The 21,915-nt window shown below is 39.8% G+C and overlaps 1 protein-coding gene across 33 annotated transcripts in view; it reads left to right on the forward strand.

Annotated features, from left to right (window-relative positions):
* The window catches only part of adgrl2a (adhesion G protein-coupled receptor L2a), a 96,598-nt gene that overhangs the window by 19,247 nt on the left and 55,436 nt on the right, over positions 1 to 21,915 (forward strand). For all 33 annotated transcript variants that reach the window (XM_069694707.1, XM_069694709.1, XM_069694710.1 and 30 more), the window contains exons 2-3: positions 1,285 to 1,458; positions 20,240 to 20,453. In XM_069694707.1, coding sequence (XP_069550808.1) covers positions 1,383 to 1,458; positions 20,240 to 20,453 — 290 coding nt within the window. In that variant the 5' untranslated portion in view covers positions 1,285 to 1,382. The remainder of the gene's footprint in view (positions 1 to 1,284; positions 1,459 to 20,239; positions 20,454 to 21,915) is intronic.

The raw sequence follows: 21,915 nt of genomic DNA on the forward strand, positions 1-21,915 counted from the left end.
CTGAGCTTAGCCCGGTAGTGTAAACACACAGACAAAAGGGAGCTGTTAGTAGTGTGAAACGCATGCCTAGGCACGCAGGTAGGCATTGGGTTTCAACCTACACCGCTCCAGTACTATATCCATGACAGGGAGGAGGCCATTTGTCTTTGTAGCGAAAGAGAGCAAAAACAAACATTCAAACTGGTACTACAGAGACGGGAATGGATGAGGTGGGGAGACAGGAATTCTGGTTTGGAGAGATGTGGGGGGGTGGGAGGCTGCAGAGATAAGGTGGTTTGTGGTCAGTCACAACAGAGAGAAGTCACCATTTGCTTGGAAGTGTTTGTTTGGTGAGGGCGCGGGGGTGTAAAGACACACAAAATACCTGCCAAATAGAAGTACTGTTATTTTTGAACCTCTGCTTAAGAAGAAGTGCAACTCAAGTGTATCTATAATGCAAAATGTACGCAGGTAAATGTCACTGAACTACATAGATGTTCCCGAAATTATTCTCCACATACTGTAAAATATATGATGTTTAACTGGGCATGTAAACTTGTTCTATGTTCTCCAAGTTATTATAATGGGTAATTCTAACATAGTTAGTTTTAACATGTCCACCATGTGGTGGCCCAGTTTTGACGCAGTGTCCCTCTGCAGTTATTTAGTTCTTGATGCAACTCCTCTGAAGAGTCAACTGACTTTTTACGTTAGTTCATAGCTTTTGATGCACAGCGGAGAGTTAATTTCTGAAATGACAAGTCTCTGTACATGACAGTCAAATTACTGCTATTGATCAACATGCACGTAAAATCCCTACTGAGATGACCCTTTGTGCTATGGGACAGTAAAAAAATTATAACATTTAAAAAAGGTTAAAAGGTATGTATATGCAGGTAGAGAAAATATAATTAGACACAGCACTGATCAGTTTAGCATCAATTGGCTGCAGGTCACAAGGAGAAGGACAGGATGGGCCTCATCTGTTTGATGACTGCGCCGGTCCCACTTCGCCCCCACTCTGCCAGGGAAATGGTTAGCATTGAGCTGCCATTAAGGGATTTCCCTTCTCCGGATTATTGACCTTCTGGGCTTATTTTAGTGGTGTGCGTAGGTTTGTTGCATTTCACAGCTTAAATGTTTGTCACATTTTTGCTGTGGAACCTACACGTTGCATCAAGTGCCTTGTGACACGGGTGCTACAGGGTGAATTCCTCTGTGAAATCACACAGGGACAGAGCACACATGTGGAATAAATTTCCTCGCTGAAGTGAACGTCTCTTTTTTTTTTGGTCTGCTCTGCAGGTGCGAGGATCAATGATGAGCTTCTCTGAGACCAGTTGGCTTGGACTTTTCTAATCCAAACCTGTTAGTCACAACACAAACCATCAAAACCAGGCACCATGGCATGTTCCCTGTGGAAACTACACACCCTCTGCTGGTTTCTCATCACTCTAGCCCAAGTACACTCCACAGAGGGTAAGTATATATGAAATAGCTGTCTTTGTTTTCTCTAAAAACACAGTGATTTGTTATCATGCCAGTAGTACTTTTGAATAAGTGTTGTTTCAAGCTTACTGAAAGACATTGCCCGATTCCCCCCCTCCCCCCATTTTTCGCTGTTGTCTTATTTAGGAATATAGCATGATCACTGAAATAGTGACTCAAGCCAAATCTGCTCCTCTGAGTGCAGGCACTGCTTGTGTAAGTAATGCAGCTAGGAGGACAGTGGGCACAGGCGGATGGGGGATAATCTTGAGTGGTTTCATTAGTTGGTAAATTGTGATTTGTCTGAGATTTTCTGCTTGAAAGCGTCAGTTGCTCCCAGTGGCATCAGAGCTGGATCCATTTGTAAAGTCCTCACTAAAATGCTCCCTCTCATAGCAAGCACACGCAGATTTCACACCTCGAAAAATATAAAGCTTGAATGTGGTTTAATCACACTGCATTTAGTTTCGATTAAATCACTCTCAGCTGTATCGTAATTGCAAGATTTATGGGTCCAAGCCGTATCTCATAAACTGTATCCTGGACATATCAGTGTTTAATCAAAAGATGAGAGGTGTATTACCCAAGATGATTTTATGTTTGATGATTGGATTTAGAATAAACCAAAGTTGGCATCTTTTTAGTGCTACGTAAGAAGCGCCATTACAGATTTTGGTTAATCGCTGCCAACTGTTGAAGCTCTAGCCAACTGTTCACACTACCTGCTTTATTTGTTTTTTAAAAACTCAATAATGTTGGATTGCTGATTCAAGTTTGCAAGGTAATGATTTTTAAGATGCCTAATTTACACGGTAGCAAGTCACACAGGCCCAGTATGTAAGACTGTATGTGTTTCATCTGGGTTTGATTTGAGCTTTCACATAAGAAATATGAAACTTGCAGCTGTACATATTCATATGTTTTCTGGAAATGTCAGCACTTCGATAAAACATGTTCACCTGGCGCTCCACAGGCCTTGTTTGCAAGGTAGGAAAGGAGAATGGCATCTTGATGCTACACGAACGAATGTTCAAGGTACATCTACCGAAGGGGGTGTGATAGGGTTAACTTTACATGTTGTGAGAGTCCATACTGACTGGCCTCTTCATGTAGTTCAGAGGCGACACTTCTAAACCCTCCTCAGGCAAACAGAGAGAGTAAGAAAGCGTAGTACGCAAGGAATGCTCCCTCCAAACCAGGGGAAAGAACAGGTTAACACCACAGAGGAATAAGCTCGGTTATTATTATGACATTTGTCACTCACCTTTTCCTCTTCTTGGTTTGCATTCCCCCTCCCTCCCCCACCACCTTCCCGTTTGACATCTCAGTCAGAGATCAGCCCAGAAACAGTTCATTACAAACAATATCCCCAAGTAAACATGCTTCATTAAACTGACTCTGCCCCTAATATCTTTTTAATGCATTTTTATAATTGAATTAAATGGGTTAGTCGAATGCTGTAAATAGTTTAAAGTTATTTACTTCCTGGGTTTTTTTGCATCTGAAGGAAGAGATGCGTATACGCACAGCAAAGACTGACACTGTTGAAGGATTGTGAGCCTCTCTGACCTCCTTCTATATACGATACATGTCTCATTCTCCACATTTCACTCCACTGGTTAGACTCGTGTCCACAAGTGTGTCTGTTTGTTCAGCTGACTCACTGCCAAGGCTTTCATCTCCCATTTTCCATATTTACTTCACATATTTACCCCGAAAAAATGTCTTCTATGCATCTGCAACCCCAACAGCCCAGTCAGTGGCATTAGTTTCTGAAATTGATTTGTCTTATTATTTTAATTACATTATATATATATCATATATATATGATATATTAATATGATGATTATATGATATATATATATATATATATATATATATATATATATATATATTATATATATATATACACATACATATATATATCATATATATGATGATATATATGTGTATATATATCATATACATATGTATATAATATATATAAAATATATATGTGTATGATATATCTATATCTATATCTATATATATATATATATATATATATGATGTTGTAAATATCAAAGGAACCCTGAGGCATAGAGCTTTTAAAAGCTCATTTATATGGAATTAATCGTGTTATGCTCTGTTGTGTTACATTATGGTTGATGTAAGAAATCTATATAGTAGTAATGATGATGTAATTTATCCTCTTCTTGTTCCTTTTGTAAAAACATAGTCTTCAAATGCAATATTGTTTAGAGTCAAGGTACTACTGCTACAATTATAATAGTGTTTTTTTTTTAAATTTATAATGACTTTTAAATTTTGTGATCGTTTGAAAATCTCAGAACACAAACTTAAAGCAGTGCTCATGCACCGTGTCTGTCATTATACAAAAATCCAAAGGCTTTGTTATGACATAGATACTGTGATCACTCATAAGGATGTGAGTCCAAATATTGTCTGATATTTTAGTTATGATACAGAATTCAAACATTTTCTCAGTTTTTCTTAAAGGGTCTACAGTCTTGCTTCAGTTACATCAAAAGAAGCAGTGCTCAACCCGTTAAGACAGTTTTATAATATCCACTGGTTCTGAGTCCCAAAGTGAAACAACAGGAAGAATGGACTTAATAAAAACATCAAGGTATCTGATGTATTGATTTTGACTGATGTTCCTAAATCTGCCTCTTGAAGTTCCCCAAATTTACGGAAGTGAAATACTGAATTGTTAGACTGCACTTTTTAAGCAAGATTTATGTTTCACATGGGGCCAATGGGAGTGCTGCCACAGATACCTGCAGCACAGGTTTTGATTTATAGTTGAGTGTCAAGTTTCACCAATTGATATTCAATGCTGGATGCATGTTTTGGTGATCAGGCTGTGTTGTGTCTTGTATTTCCCCCAGTAATTGTGTTTACATTCATTTCATTTGCTATGTGATACAGAGCGAGGATGATCTACACACAATGTAGATGGCGCTGTTTAATTTCTCTGTGTCCCATTACTGAATAAGAGAATACCACTGTGCAGTCGCTCTGCTCGTGTTCATCCATTCATACAGGGGGACGATCGCAATGAGCAGCTGGTTAGCAGTTTGGCTTTTTTAGATATTTCTTACTGAAAAGAAAGTTGCTTCTGTCTTTAACTTCCTTTATGTTGTCTTCAGCCTCTACGAACTTGACCAGCAGCAGAAACACACTGGACTAATATTTAATCATTTTATTAGTTGCCACAGTGTTGTTCTTCAGAATGCTTAGTTGTCAGTCAAAAATAAACGGACAAAAAGGTTTTATATATACCAACTTCGCTAAACAATGAGCAGTTTTGCAAAGGATTTGCTGTATATGAAAGCAGTGAAATTGAGTAGTAATCAATACCCGACGCACTTATTTACTGACTGATTTTGATACAGATGACTTTTTAAAGGCAGGTGAGATAGGTTAGGAAGTAACAGAAATCTCTGTCAATCTTTGTGTCTCTGTTTATATCCTTGATATTGTTTTACATCAACACAAGTTTTCCCTCTAGCATTCAAGGGATATTCTTGAAGCAGCAGTTTTATTTCCTTTTGTCCTACTGGTGTCCCCCATGTGAATGTCACCATAGCAACGCACCAGAAATGAGGTGAGGGTGTAATTTTAAGAAGCAATAATATATTTTGTAAAAAACAGTAATGATTTACCCTTGGAAGATGTGATTATAGTGGCCCACATGTCTTCCAAAATAATTTAGTCAAGTCTGGTGGGGTTGAAAGGATTTGTATGTGTCAGTGTCCGAATAACAATTCACACTTAGGAAAAAACACTTACCTGCAGAGAAAGTGGATCAGCTTGTGTAAGGACTGATGTACACAATATAATCTTTCACATTCAAATCGTTTTGTTGTTAATCTTTTCCATGTGTTTACACTGCTGCATGCTCCTGTGTGTGTAACAAGCAGAGTGCATGCATGTTGTGCACCCGCCCATGTAGGCGCATGTTACTTTCCTAATAGAGTGGCCTTAAAATAACAGTATAATACTGCGTCATTGACTGTAGAAATCAGAAATCACTTTCTGCTGCCTCGAGATAGCGATACAACAACCATCCAACTGATGTTCATGATAACCGGCCGAAGGATTCTTCTTGTTCAACACTTGTGCTGATCACTCATTGATGTCAGATTAAAGTACACAATAAACAGAAATTAAGACACAGGAGTGAGTTGATTTTCCAACCCAACGATAATCAAGATTTATTATTAAAAAAAAAAAAATCTATTACATTTTCATAAGAATGGACAACATGTTTTGGAAACTCAACATTCTTATACCCTTCTTTCAGAGACTCCTCCTTTGGCCTACAGCCTGACTAAAACCTTCGCCAAACAGTATTTCTCCAGCTGAAACCAGACAATACAGGATCAGGCATTCTACTGTAGTCTAATTTCCAACTCTTTCCCAAAATGAAATTATTTTTCCAAAAAGCCCTTTTACATATCCCAAGAGGGACATGTGTCACTGACACTTCTTGAGAAGTTAAAAAAAAAAAAGCACTTTTACCAAATTTACACCCAACTTGTACCAAAACAATATTGTTTATCATCATTTGAGGCAGCTCCACCTGCCTCTGCGTGGATACACTCACTGACTTGGAATTCATGATTATCAAACTTGGATGTTGTTATAATTAAGGGTCACTCATGCACTAAGTTTAATTATTGGCTTGAACATTCTCAATATGTGCTCTTTAACTCTCCTACACTGACCACACCTCACTTAAAGACCAACATGCCTATAGGCGCTCAGACAGGTGCAGGTACTCCAGCTATTTAAACAACGTGGGTGCTGAAAGGCAAAGATAACAACTGTTCCAGTCTGAAACAAGCAAAGACACTTGCGTTGTACTTGGAGGCACTTTACACGGGTTGTAAAATAGGGACCAAATGTCAATTATAAAAGTAAAATATGACACAAGCAAAACAATGTTAACGAACCCATGAGGATTTTATGTAACAATAATTCAACAAATATTTTCTCAAGATTGCCTGTTGTCCTTCCATTAAATATAAAAGCTGTAATTCAGGGGTGCAACTTGTGTGAACAAGCCTGAATTTCTGTTCCCTCCACACACCCTGAAACCACATCATTGTTTCTCCTCAAGACTTGACATGTTTGAAGTACTCAGTATTTCTCAAGGGTAACAGGGAAGGGCACCTTTAAAAGTCCTCTTATTGTAACCCTGTGAAAGGGAAAGAGAAGAGACTTAAAGCCTTCATCTCAAAGTCAATGGAGTGAAATAGACAATCAAGGTGTTCTGAAATGTAATTACATGAAGTAAAAGCCCAGGGCTTAATGTGAGCCAGAACCTGCAAGGACAGGATCTAGCAACTCCCAGTGCTGGGCCACCACCTCTTGCATCTGGTTGGCCTTTTCTAAGCTTGTTATTTTAAAAACAAAAATAGAAATACTTTCTCTCTCTCGTAAGTATTTGTGGGACCATGGGCAGCAGACCTGGTCTTTTAAAGTACTCGTTTGTGCCAGGGTGTCATGTCCATGGAAAAAGAATAGTACCTCTCTGCGTCGGCACACTCCTGCTCCCTGATCACTTTATTTGGTATTTAACCCTTTGAAAAGTTTGGCCCATAACTAATTAGTTAATAGAAACAAATACTTTCTTAGGTAATAATTGTATGAAACACTTATTTGCTTTTATTAAGCTAAGTTTTTTTTTTTTTATAGCTTCCAAATTACTTAATGTTGGAAGCAGCACTAAAACTATAAAGGCTAAAGGGATGAATTTGTCTTTTGTCTTGTGCGTTTTAAGCAACTTTTGTTGGTTTTGTCTTTCTACCTCCCGCTTGATGTCATCCTGGTTGTTTGTGGCAGGCTGAGGAATCTAGCTTCCTGTGGAGCCAGGGAGGCGTGGGGTCTGTGTACGAAGGCCCACCATGCTGTCATGTCTCTTTCATCGCCAGCCAGGCTTGGCCAATAAGGAGATAAGGAGACAATGACTGGGAGAGCAAGCAATGGCAAGGTGTAACCACAGCCCCCGGGTCTCCTCCCTGCCGAGTACTTCAAATCCTCATTAGGATTTTCAGCAAAGGAAGGAGGGATTTTCTGGATTAGGGCTTTGTCACAGCTGGCTCCAGGTTGGTGTTTGTCATGCAAGAGCATAGCGGAGCTCTGACATCTTGCCACCCTCCACCCTCCCTCCCACCCAAACAGAGACGCTCCCTTCACCTGGCTACTGAGGCAGTTAAAAGATGTTCCAATAACCCCAAATCTATGAAGCTCATAATTATTAACTCGCTGCCCTTGCCAAAGGTTTCTAACAGCCTTCTAGTGGCCTGTGTTGGGTGTCTGTGGGTTTGGGCTGCTGCCTCAGCATTCTTCTTAATGGTTATTTATGCAGATATAACCTTGAGAAGCATCATTAGTTTCTTGTTTGCTGTCGCCATTCATAACTCGCGCTCGGATCTCGGCCGTGACACGGATGCGGCAGTTCAGACAGGACACACAATGCCTTGTTTCAACCTCAGTTACTCTCCTCCATGTGTCAATTGTGGCAGGACCACTAAATTGTATTTCATGAGGCCATTTGTCTTATAATTTCTCACTTGTTTCAAGGGTCCTATGTGTGTTTCCTCTTAAACCTGGGCACAGGTTTTTTTTCTCTGTTGCATGGATACGGCCATTTGTTTAATTAAGTCATGAGTCTTGCAGATTTTTCACACAAAACAACAGGAGTGTGCTTCTTGACATGTTGCCCAGCCTCTAACACAGTCTTTAATTGGGTTTCAGACTTGTCTGGGAGAGTGGTTCAGCGTGACAGAGCCTCAGACTTAGTGTGAAACCCACCTTCTCCCATCATTCTCAGTGCTGATCTTTGCGGATAATGGGCATTCACACGGGTCCCACGAGACCCTCGTTGGGTGGGATCTCACGCACCCTAGATTAGTCATCTACCCGCATGTTCCTATCTGCCTTGTATTTTACCGTTATGCTTTGTCTCACTTTGTTCTTGCCCAGGTAAAATCATGTGGGTACCTAACAAGTATATCCCAGACAATCTACAAAACATGTTCTGATAACCCATCCAGTCTCTTCTCTGAATCCCAAATATGAGAAAACAAACACAACTTATCAATCTCCAGTGCAGTGGTCTATAACTTTAAACTGATTATTCATGGGACATTTATTGTTTTGTGCTTTTGTTCCTTGTCTCTGATCTGACCGTGGCAGATGTGACTAGCAGTATATGGGCATCTTTTTATAAGCAGGTTTCAATTTGTCAGAGATATGCTTCTATTTTAAAAGTTGTGTTTTCATTTGCTCCTGAGTTTTAGATTTGTTGCTAGTGTCTTATACTCGGGGTGGGCTGCAGGATGTGAAGCTTAAGGCTCTGGTATATGCAGCAAAAACAACATGTGTATCGAGAGAAGACCTAAAGCTACCTGTATGATAACAGAAATAGAACAGGCTCTTTAGGTCTTTAATATTTTTGTGTTGCTAGAGCCTGTGTAGTGGACATCAAGGACGGCAGGCAGACCTCACGCAAGGACTGCTGATGAAGTGCTGCCTGGAAGGGGCGGATGAGGAGAATGTTTTTGATTATCCAGTGTAGATGGTATTTCAAACAGGAACCAGCATGTACACCTCGCGCCAGACAAATGAACCAGCTCAGCTGGTCAAAGGGCAAATGTAGCTTTGTTTCCTGTTTGCTACTGTAATGCTGTGGAATTTTAAGATGATTAGACTGCAGCATTCAGGTCACATGGAGTGCAGCATGGCAATGTTCACTTGTTCACTTCCTATTCATGAAGACTTGAGCTTTTTCTGTAAATTAGAGGTTGATGCCAGCTGTTATGAATGGACTTCTACCGTACACTCTCCGCAAGGTGAATTATATGTATTTATCAATGTGAGCAATTTAGTCCCACTGCATCCTCTGATTTCAACAACTAAGGAATGAATGCATCAAAGTGGTCTTGAACTGCTATTTGTGAAATCGTTGACTCGTGCCTCTTCCATAAAAAGCTGTAAACAACAACAATCTGCAGGTGTTCAAGGGGTAGGTAATCACGTTTTCATTGTGAGGACACTGTTTGAAAGGCATGTTCATGGGAAAGTGTGGTAAGGTTTTGGATGTCATGCAAAGAAAACTGATTGCAGGACATGTAATGATAGAGAACATAATATATCCGAAGGCATATGATTTCACAGATTTTACAGTTCACTCTCAAGAGTCAGATGTATGATATCCGTGCTTGCCCTGAGTGGAATCCTCTTTGTCCTCTTGCTTTCATTCCTGATTTAGAGCAGCCATAAATCCTCTTGTAAACGAGGGGTGGTGAAACTACGCCCATAAATATAAAGGATTTAGAACCAGGACCTTTTAGAAGGAGCTCTGAATGCCCATTTATGAAGCTTGTTAACTTAGAGTTTCACTGCTACGTGCAGTATTTTTTCCTCTATCATTCAAAGTCCTTGTCGTCCTCTCTTTATTGTGAAGCTGCTGGCTGCTTGACCACAGGCTGCTAAAACTATGCTGCAGTCATTAACGAAGTTGTTTAGCTCATTGCCCATTTTTGTAGGTCCTCATTTAGAGTGAAGCAGTCTTGACATGTTGGTTTACTTGCTGTCAAACTTAACACATGCCAGGTCAGGCCATTTGTGCTCTGTCTGCTCACAACGACTTGACCCCATGTGACTCAGCTTTTGACCTTGTGAGTCATTATGAGCCCAGAGTGTGTTTGCATGTCAAGGGCTGGGGCCTCTGATTTTAAGCCCCATTCTTGAGTAAATGATGGGCTGATAAAATAGTAATTAAAGACAGACTTACCCCTGTGGAAATATTACATTTTGAATCAACACCTCTTAGTGTATATATAAGTGTGTCTTTTATGATACTGACAGTTCAGCTGGACTGTTGCCTCTTGCCTAATAGTTGCTCTTGTAATCTAATTTCCATCACACACACACCCTCCCTCGAAGTCCCCAAATTATTTTTAAATAGCCATCAAGCAATGATTTACTCCGATAAGCATGAGAGACATCTGATAATTCCTTAAACAAGAACTTCAAAGTGCCCCTGCTGTCACGTGTGAGGGCTGGAAACAGATGGGGCAGTGAGAATGTTGGGAAACAGGCTTAGTCTATGGATTTGATTCAGATGAGCTTAATCCACATCTGAAAATGTCTTAAAAAAGTATTCTTTTGAATGCTATTACAATCAGTTCACTGGAAGAAATACTACATATAAGATGAAAGGTCATCAAGAGCATATTCAGCCTCTGGATTATTATGAATAGTGCCCAATAAATTCTTGATAAATTCAGCAAAATTGTATCTTAATTTACTTTTCAACTATCATAAAATGTAATCTTTGGACTACAGGAAACGAAACTATTGTTTGCCTTGTGTTGCATTTGTGAGATAAATACTCCGTAGGTGTGTGCAGTGTAACTTTGAGTGAGGTTAATATGTCTTGAGTAGAATAGCATTGTGTCACATGACAATCTGCCTAACCTGGAAGGCGGCAAGTATGCGGCCCAGTCTGAATAAGAGCTGCATAAAGAATTCCGTTGGACCAGCAGTCATGTCATCAGGGCATGACTACCCTGTTGGTCAGGGAATTTAAATGCCAGGTGGGGGTCAGTGGAAGCACTAGCTGAATAATGTGGCACAAATGCATACACATGAGAGGCGAGTCTTGGGAAGAGGAACCACTGCTGTGGTCTACTTGCGGAAGTGCACTTTGGGAATGCAAACCAAGCAGATGGACCCTTCTCATTTGTGTGTACTGCCACTGGTGACCCATTGGGAAATGCTTCTTTATTGAATCGAGGAGCATCAAACGCTTCATTGGAGCAGAGAAGGAAGTCTGGGCTACCCAGTGTATCTCAGTCCATTTTTTTCATTACTTGTAATGGAAACTGTGGAAATTATATAGACCAAAGTTGACATGCACATAGCAAATCCAGTCTGTTGCTAAATATATATACATATATACATATTTATATGACTCACATCCTTATCACATTTAAACTATGGATCATTTGATATCATCCGAAACATTGTCACTGATAAAATAATGAGGTCGAAAGAGCTCGCTGCAGCTAAAAGGCACCATGACTCTGTGCAGGGATCTACCTTATATCATTCTGAGGAATGACTCATCGAATCGGTCCAACACTAATCAAAGAAAGCACTTTAAAGTGCTGTCATTTCTTTTAAATTGCACAGTCACAGCTCAGATTATTCAGGAAAATCTTTCATTCTGCATCATTTATTAATTTAGTGTATATTTGGAGGATGTTTAAGTCTTGAATCTTTCAAATTTGCATTGAATTTACCTCAACAATGTCAAAATAAAATGGATAAAACACCCTGACCTCTCTTTGATAATCTCAAAATGTATTGTAATTTACCATTAAAATCTACCAGTGACAGTTTGTTAGGGACCATAAGACCAAATTTTACCATTTGATGGTCATCACAGCAGTTTCATTACCAGAAGATGTCCTTGCTTTTTGGAGTGACCTAAAAAGCTTTTTCTCTCTCACACTACACACACACACACACACACACACACACACACACACACACACACACACACACACACACACACACACACACACACACACACACACACACACACACACACACACACACACACACACACACACACACACACACACACACACACACACTGCCTGGCCCCAGGGCTATCCGATATTAGACAGTGAGATGACACTGCGTGCTTGTGCGAGTGCAGTCAGCCGACATGTGCAGATGATGTGAAGTCAATAATGCATTATGAAAAGAAAAAAAAGGATTTATGACCTTGATGAGCCCCATAGAGCTTAATTAGGCCTTAAGGTTGATTTACATACAAGTGTACATGGAATTTGATGAGACTGTGTTTTCCCGCTGGTGCAGGGCATTTTCATTTTGTCTGGCAGCAACACTCGATGTCTCGCATTTGTTCAAATTCTCATGGATTAGAAAAAAAAAAAAAAATCCCGTAAAAACATAAACCTTGCTTGGCTGCTACTCTCTCCAAGTGTCCATGTTTTTTCTGAACACAGTAAAATTGTCAAGTACTAAGCTACAGGATCATATTTCTTTCCTGTGCAATGATGGCATTTCCTGTGCAGGCTTATGTGTCTACAAGTGCTGGTTGGAGATGAGGAATAAACTAAATGGAAAAAAAAGTCTCTGACAGGGTAAATTTCTAAACACCTAAACCAAAAGGAGAGAAAAAAAATGCTCTTTTTCATAGTGTCTATTCAGAGAGAAATGACAAGATCTTTTTCAGTCATGTACCTATATCAAAGATGCTCCTGATAGCCCCCCTGCTGTTGCTATGGAAGTAGCGGAGATGTAAATGAACTGGAGTGAACTGGATGGTGGAGAATACAAATGAGGTTGAAATGCCCATTTTCCTGCTGCTTTTGCCTCTTCTTCTCCCAATATCTTTCTCTGTTCCTGTCTCCCTCTCTCTGTGCAAGTTGATTTCAAAGCCCGAGCACTAACCCGTATTGCACATATTTCAACACTACATATTGTAAGATGGGACTTTTTTTAAAAATGTATATTTATATTCAAATCAGAATGGCTCCTGATCTTTTAAACAAGACCACGATGGGTTTGTGCAAATTCCTTTTTTTCAGCCTGGCTCTGTGTATCGTGCTGATGGATTGATGAAATAAGAATAGAAAAATCAATGGTTTTCCCCCCACAGATGATAGTCTCTGATATAAATAAGAGCTACGATGTCATGTCAGTGTATTCTATGCCACATACGTCATAGTTTCAGCATCAATTCTCAAAGTGTTTAATAATCCACAGATGTTACGGGCTGAATTACAGAGAAGACCTCAACATATGCAACTGCTGTTAGCCGTGCCCAAGAATGACGTCAGCTTTCAACATGCAGAGCGGAAAAAACAGGAACACAGTCTTGAGCTAAAGTTAATGTGAAGAAATTCAAAAGAATGTTAATATCTGTCAAAGCAGAAGTGTAATTCTTCTTCACAATGGCCACACAGAGTCAGCAGTCTGCCTTATGCCCTGCTGTTTGCAGGATATATGCAATATTTTCTTTCTTCTACTCCCCTGCGTGGACCTGACTTCTTAAGAATACATGCTGTTGTAAAGGATATCTCTGGATTATAGAATCAGCACTGTGGGAAGAGTCTTGACTTAAAGGTTTCTTTTCCTTCACAGACTTCCTTTGCTTGTACCATAGATAGGAGAGAGGGGTGGCAGAACCTGGAGGACTCAAGCTGTGTCTCCTGTGGCTCCAAGCTAATGCTATAGGCCACACTTTTCTTTTACCCAAAATCCCCCCAGCAAGCGACCTTGTCGTCTCAGGAGCGCAGAATAATGGTAGGCCGAGCAGAGATGCTAGTTAATTTACAAGCAGCTGTTTAGCTCTCATCAGAGCAGCGAGGAAAATCAAAGGGATGCGTTAACGGTAGACGACAAGCATCGGGAGCGTCCTCGTCACACTTCTCATTGGCTCTCGACAGAAAAATTATCTGGTTTCACATCAAAATAATCTGGAGACCTCTTTTGTGCTCCGGGCACAATGATGACAGCGTGAGTGGCTGAATGGGCCTTTTGATCAGCCTCTGCTTTGCCCCTGGACTAACTGTGGAAGCATGTGTAACTCAAGTTGCAAAGGGCCATTTTAATATGAAAACCATTTACTGGATGTGAGATAGCTCTGATGAAAAGCAGAATAGTTCCTCTGTCATGTGTGCTGTATAATCAGAGCTAGGCAACAGTGAAATCATTTTATTTCACTGGGAGAGACTCAAGTTTGTTGGCCTGATTAAATATGCAGCTCTTTCAGGGGCTGCATATTGTCTGTCTTTAGTATCCGTGTCCCTCTGGGTTTGATCGTGTAACGTCTAGCTACGTCGGATCACATGGTAGACCGTCTCTACATGGGTGAAGAAGATCCTAATGACTCCTCATTTCTGTGAAATAGGAAGACATTTTGTTCATTACCTCTGCTTCAGTGACACTCATACCCTACCAGATGGTCACTTTCCAATTGATTTGGCTCATCTGTGAGAAAAAAAAATTAATTAAAACATTACCGCGCCAAAAAGACGGTGCATAATGGGTGTACCTTACATGTGGGGATTTCTCGCACTTCTTCAGCTGCAAATTCTGTATGGGCCTAATGTCATTGCAAAGGTTACACGTGGTAGTAAATGCCACCCTGGGAAGCTTTAAATAGAGGTTTGTCATTGGTGTAATCAAGTGCTATAAACCATGGAAATACAGGTCCAGTGCACCAATCAAATTCAATTACCAGCGTGTTGTAACATTTACAATGAGCATGTTTCAAAATGTTGAGTGACTCGCATGTTTTTTTTTTGTTTTTTTTTTAAAGGCAAACACATGATCCTAATGTTCACTTGTTGATTGTAAAATATAAAGTGATTCCAAAGCTTACAATCTAATTTCGGTCTGTGTAAAAAAAGAGTAGTGTAACTGAATGATTTGCTTGTGTATAATGGCAGTAATCATTGCTCAGTTCAGTGATTGCTACAGAGCTGATGTTGGGGAAAAGCTTTTCTTGTGGTGGTGGGCGGGATTGGTGAGTGACCAGAATGCCTGATTAGGAAGTGTGTCAACAAGGCCATGATAAGGGTCTGGTCAGTAATGTCTCTGCTGCACAACGTTGCCATGGTCACCGGATTGAGCTTTCCATATTTTATTTCCAATGACTGTGCCTTTATTCTTTGCTTCCTGCTGTTTAATTAGTGCAGAGGTTGAAAAACTGCCCCTTTTAGGTGTTGGATGAATCGACATCTCTCTCTCCAGCACGTGATGGTTTGCATGCACTGTCACAGCGTCAAAGTACACCCAAGCTAATGAAATAATATCTCATATTTCGATATGTCTAAAGTGTGCTACCTGTGAAAAGAGAGGATTCTCTTTGATTTTCAACTCCTAAACGTGTATGTATTACGCACACACAAAACACAACCCAGTTTGACTGTTATCAGACTATTGAATAGGCGGTTCATCGATGCACATCCGTTCCAAGCTGGGCTAACGGGTTCACTGAACAACAACACGTTCGACCATTGAGCAGTACCAGGGATAGGCGTACTGGACCTTTGTCATCATGGTAACAATAACAAACACACGGTTAAGTCAGTGACGTGGTTGCAGTTTGGTAAAGCACCAAAACTACTTGGTTAAGTTTAAGAAAAGGTTATGGTGTGGGTTCAAATTAGTAGGCGTAAGTTACGCATTACGTGAGTTTAATAGATTGCTAATTTTGCTTATTTTAAGTTACGTATGCAAGTTAATGTACGTAGGTAACTTAAAATAAGACAAGGTTGACTTTTGTTTTCACACGTGACACTAACCGCAGTCTCTTGGATAAAAATCCTATGTTCAATCCACCGAACCAACCTCAACCTACATCCCAACGCAGACCTCGTCACACTTCATGCTTTGTCAGTTGACTTGCTTCTTTGCTCCCGTCGTATTTACTACGGCCTCTAGAGGTCACTGTAGATGTAACCTTATGGCCTACTAGTAGGTGCAGTTTCCCCAGTCTTAACTCTGGATCAATGAAATAAATGGGTGATGAAGCCTTCCTAAACATTACCAGTAGCTTTAGTAGGCCCCTACTAGCCATTTTATTTGTGAAAGATCTGTGATAAAAACTGCCTGTTCAATAGTCTGATAATCACTGTAAAATGAGCACAACTAATAATTCCTCTCAGTTGCAGTGCTGTTGGTCTGATTTTGCATCTGTGCATCACTGGTGTACACCATGAGTGGTGCCATTTTGTTTTTATATCTTTGTAGAAAGCTCAGAGGTCCCTGAAACACAATATACCAATGAGTTTTCTCAGCTACTCCAATTAACTGTTGAGCTTTTTCTAGATGGGATTTTAGAAGATCAGGAAAAGTGCAGAGGAACACCAAAGCAAATTGCTTAACAAACTCAATATTTAAACATGCACTAAACATACATTGATATTCTCCAGTTGTTTTACTGGTACCATATGGAAAGTAAATAATTTTCATATCATGCATTCCCTGAATAATTATGCTAATGACCCCATGAGCAAAATAATGATTACTTTTCTGGCTCATTTGAATAATGAAATTATTTAGTTAAGTGAGACAGTAAGTACTGGATTTGTTTATGTTAGATTCACAGTGATCATATTATTCTGCTGTAATTGCAATGTATGATCGATGGTGTTTTGGTTTCTTCATATTATCTGTATGAAAACAGACAAAGAGGATTGATTTGAAGTAGTCAAACAAACCATCCATCATGCAATAGAATAGAACTGAAACGAAATAATATAAAAACAGAAGATTGTGATATGTGAGCACAGCAGTGTATATTTTTTTTTCTTTAGCTTTTTGTGACCGTATTGGCCAATATTTGGAAGTTATTTTTTGACCTTGCTGGAACACACCACCACAGTGTAAAATGTATATGTTCAGATCACATTTTCTGAAGAATCGTCCAAGAAAATTACAAACAGGATAAAAAAAAAAAAGGTAGTGAGCTAAACCTAAATGAAATGAAATGATTTCCCAAAGCATCAGAAAATAGAGTGGCATTTTACACATTTAATTGTAGGTCTTGGAATAAGGACTGGGATATGTTGCACTGAAATGTATTTACTGTCCTATGCGGTGTCCCTGTATTGATTCGACTGTGTGACTCGTCGCCCCATGAACCAAAAATACCATCTGACACCAGGGTGAGAAAGTAGTTCAGCCCCAGGCCTAATCAATGGGGAGAGGCTTTTGGAGGTTGTTTGCGACCTGGCTTTTGGTCCATGATGCACACACCCAGCTGGTGAATAAAGTGCGCTTAAAGGATGGCAATTTTGGTCAAGATCCAGAAATTTGAACATGAAAATGTACCATTATCACAGAGCCTGTCATCAGCGTGGTTGAAAGGTTCCTAGTGTATTTCTGCAGGAATATTTCTGTGTTCTTGAGCATACATTTATTTCCTCATTGCCGCCGTCTCCGTTTTCCTATTTAAGCAGAGAGACTGCATCAGCTCTGAATCATAAAACCAGAGGCAGAGGTTGTAAAGGCTGCGCAGAGTGATTTAAGTGTTTTAACAGTGTTCTTGGGATACACAGCATCAGCGGGATTGGCTGTGGATTTGAAGAACAAACTCGGAGGTCTTACACATGGCCAAAAGAACAGATCACTTCCAGCCACAAAGTTGCCCAGTGCAAGTTAATGTATCCCACCCAACCATACGTAACTGCCATCAAATTGTTCCATTTGAAGTCTATGTGACCTCTACAGTAAGACAAGCCAGACTCAAGTCCAGTCTTGGCAAGTTAGTAGGAACATTTTTTTTATTTATTGAATATATAAGACTTGTATGATTATACATTTATATGCTGTATTATTAGATATATTGTATAACATACTGTAGAACAGCTGTTGATTAGCAAAGTATGTAATTTCCTTGTCATTGTGTAGATTTTCAGTTCCCATCTTATGTATTTTACAATGATTTTATGTCTCTCAGTTGCACCATGTGTAGACCATTTGAAAGCTGTCTTGTTTTCCTTTGATAAGACAACTGATGAGAGAAAAGCAATAGATGAGTCTCCATTATACATCTGCCATTTTTATGTCATGGTTTGCATCAAAAAAATTGTAATGTGGCGTTGAGTGATGTTTTATGTAGATTATTGTAGTTACCAAATATTGTATTGCAGTCATTTGACAAAGCTATGCTGGAGCGCATTGACATGAAGTCAAGATTGGCTGTCAAATCCTGATCCTAACATGTTGTATTTTCATTTATACCACTTGGGCTTTTTCTCTCAAGCCAACATCTGTGATAAATTGTTTATCACCTTAAGCGTTTCTTTTAGACTCTAGAGAGAAAGAGGCTGCAAACCTGAAATACAGCTGAAACCTATCATGTTTGAAAGCCTTTACTTTTTCATGTCTATTGGTCACATGAGAAAGTTTGCTGTCAAAAAGCGCAAGTAGAGGAAAAAAGAGCCTTCCCTGATGATTGTATGCTCCCAAACAAATAAAGTCTTATAGAGGTTAGATAGGCCAGGGCAACTGCCCTCCTCCACACAGATATCCTTTGTTCACCCCGAGCTCTTCATCGAGCATTTCAGAAGTACGACTTTCACCTGATTGGTGCACAAACAGAGGATCAGGCAATACAAACTGACATTTATCTTCCTTTGTAAAATACCACAAGAGCATTTCCAGGCGAGGCGCACAATACAGAATGCTAATCCCGCCACTGTAGCTTAACATTTAATCAGACAAAGATAATTGTATTGGTAGTTAATTGATGAAGCATTCAATAGGGTAAAATGAACTCAGCCTTTCTTGGCCGACTTAGTCAGCGGCTTTAAGTAAACTGCCACCAAACAAAATATATCTTGCAAAACGCTCATATGGATCTGTCCGACTTGCCCAGGAGCCAAACAAATTAGTGCATGAGAAGTAGTAAGAACATTATTTTCTCCCACGACTGTGAACTAAACCTCATTAGGGGAATTGAGCTTTTGGAGACACTAACAGCACAGCCATCAACCACGTTGTAGGTAGTGACACTGTTAATTTAAGACCTCAAGGGCGTCACGGTGGTGCAGTGGTTAGCACTGTCACCTCACAGCAAAAAAGGTTCCGGGTTCGAATCCGGTCCTGGGCCTTTCTGTGCGGAGTTTGCATGTTCTCCCTGTGCTTGCGTGGGTTCTCTCCGGGTTCTCCGGCTTCCTCCCATCATCCAAAAACATGCACCTCAGGTCAGGTTACCTGGCGCCACACTAGTGGCAGCCTGCTGCAGCATCTCCCCCCTGAAAGCCCCCCTGCTGGAGTGAAGAAATTTCCCCTCGGGGATTAATAAAGTGTATAAAATCAAAATCAAAGGGATGACCAAATCACCACTAGATGCACAGAGGAGAAACTGGCAATCTTTATAAACTCTGTCAACAAAAAGCTGCTCTTACAAAAAAAAAAAAACATATATGGATTGGTATAGTTTATGTAGTTCACTCTTAGTTTAAGTATGGCTTTTGGCATTGTTCATATTTACAGAGCCATACTATTGATTTTTGCTTTCTATTTTTCCCTACCCCCTCACCCTCCCTGACAAACACTCACACACGCACATATTCACAAACTTGTCTTTTTTTCTAGCCTCCCTATAGCCCTCCCTTCGATTGTTAGCGCTGCAAAGTGGATTGAATTACACTCATGTTGTCATTCTTGTTGTTCTTTTTCATTTTGGGTGGAAAAAAAATGAGCATTGCAAGTAAACCACAAGTCGCCAGTGATAGACTCTGCAATGACAGTCCTTTGCCATATTGAAATGAATCACAAGACAGTAGTGACTTTGAAAAAACCCATTTTGTAATGTTTTTTTTTTCTTTTCTTAACCATCACATCAACTGTTACATTTTGATTTTGGTATTGTGTCAGTGTGCTTCCATAGATGGTCATGAGGGAGTAAAAGCCTCCAGACATTTAAGCCAACAAACTAGACTTTAATGACAATTATCGATTTATTTTTTTCAGGACCAGTTAAGGCACAAGGTTGACATACTAACACCATTAGCTCCCTGGTGCAGTTGAGATCTGAAATGTTCATTCAATATACTGATGTATGTCAGGCTAGCAATCCTAGCCAGGAGTTTTGCTCTATCGTGTGTCCTCTGCCTTTCCTAGCATCTTCCTCACTACAGCTCCACATCTCCCTTCGATTTGCACTGACAGAGCTCTTTCTCCCTCTCTTCTCCCGCAGGGTTTAGTCGTGCTGCCCTGCCATTTGGCTTAGTACGGAGAGAGCTGTCTTGTGAGGGTTACCCCATCGATCTGCGGTGTCCAGGAAGTGATGTCATAATGATCGAAAGTGCCAACTATGGCCGAACAGATGACAAGATCTGCGACGCCGACCCCTTCCAGATGGAGAACATCAACTGCTATCTTCCAGACGCCTACAAGATCATGTCACAAAGGTAAAACTGCTGACATCTCTGTGCAGTGCCAAAAAAAAAATATATTTCAAAATCGGGGATCTGGCAAAGTTACAGGACCCTTAGAACATTATTGACAGGGCACAGTAACAGCTCCATTGTTCTGGAGCACTGTTGACCCTTTTATTTTTTTCTGGTTGCCCTCGTCGGCATCCATTTTTCCTAAAAAAAAAAAAAAAAAAAGAAATCCTCTGCATTCCTTGTGTTTGAAGTAAAATCTTCTACCGAGGGGAAAAAAACAAGCTCACTGTTTGGATCAATTTGCTCGATCGAAAATAGCAAAATTAAATGCAAGTGTGAGATAAAAAAAAAGAAAAGGGTAACAGTAGCATGTCAGCATCAATAACCCACAAGACATTAACGCACCAATACTTAGACTGCTAATCCTGAACAAAAGAAAATTAGAAACTTCATCAGGACTTCAGAGGTGAACAGAGAGCAGATTAACAAACAAAACAACAACCAGAGCCAAAAAGTACAACAAATTCACATCACAAATCAACTTTTCGACAGCGTTCTCAAAAACAAAACTGTTCTTTCCTTTTTCATTTGACACCACTGACAAACTGCTGATCCGATCCGGCTTGCAGGAGGTAATTCCTCTGTCCATTGTAATTTCGGCTGATATATACATTACGTTGCAAATGTGCGATCTAGATTAAGTATGCCAACATTAGTCGATCAGTGTTAGCTTTATTTGCCGTATTAGTGAGGCTGAGCTACTTGCTCTTAGCAAAATCCTTTTAATGTGCTCCTTTGTGTGTGTGCGTGCGTGTGACACAAAGCAGTACAAGGATAAAGAACAAAATATATGTAACAAATTGCTCAGGTTCGACTACAATATTGAAGTAGTGCGTACATATGACAACATTAATGATACTAATAGCAGTATTAATAATACTTATAATGAGTACTTTCTAATTGGATACTTTAAGTACATTGATACGATGTCTGGACATTGATGCATGTAAAAAGTTGATTGCAGGACATTTAATTGTCATATGGTATGACTACTTCCGTGAATGTTCTGGATACTTCCTCCACTACTGGTATTTCCTTAACTTCAACAAACTGATCTTCTGTATTGGCTCTTTGGTAAATTCTGTTGATAAGATTAAAGCAGGCTGTTGGCAGGATTGACTCAAAGATGCTCCATATTTCCTAAATTCCCTCTGATTGACAGTGCTCCTTTCGGCACCTAATGTTGTTTTAGTTTTAGTCTTTTGACAAAAATGTGTATTCATTTTTTGTTTATCTGCTAGTTTTAACAACAAACATGAGACATTTGGGTTTAACTTTTACATTTATAATTTATATATTTCCCCAAGTATTTGACTCTGTAGCTGTCGCCATCTTTGTGTACAATTACCATAGTCACTTGTTTTATTTTCATGTACTACAAGGTTACTGTTAAAAGGCTCAGTATCCCTCTCCTCAGCAGTGA

This window comes from Brachyistius frenatus, unplaced genomic scaffold (genome assembly GCF_029030835.1).
Source record: "Brachyistius frenatus isolate BFR_SWC_R1_liver_20210118 unplaced genomic scaffold, ASM2903083v1 Contig_18, whole genome shotgun sequence".
NCBI classification, from domain to species: Eukaryota; Metazoa; Chordata; class Actinopteri; family Embiotocidae; genus Brachyistius; species Brachyistius frenatus.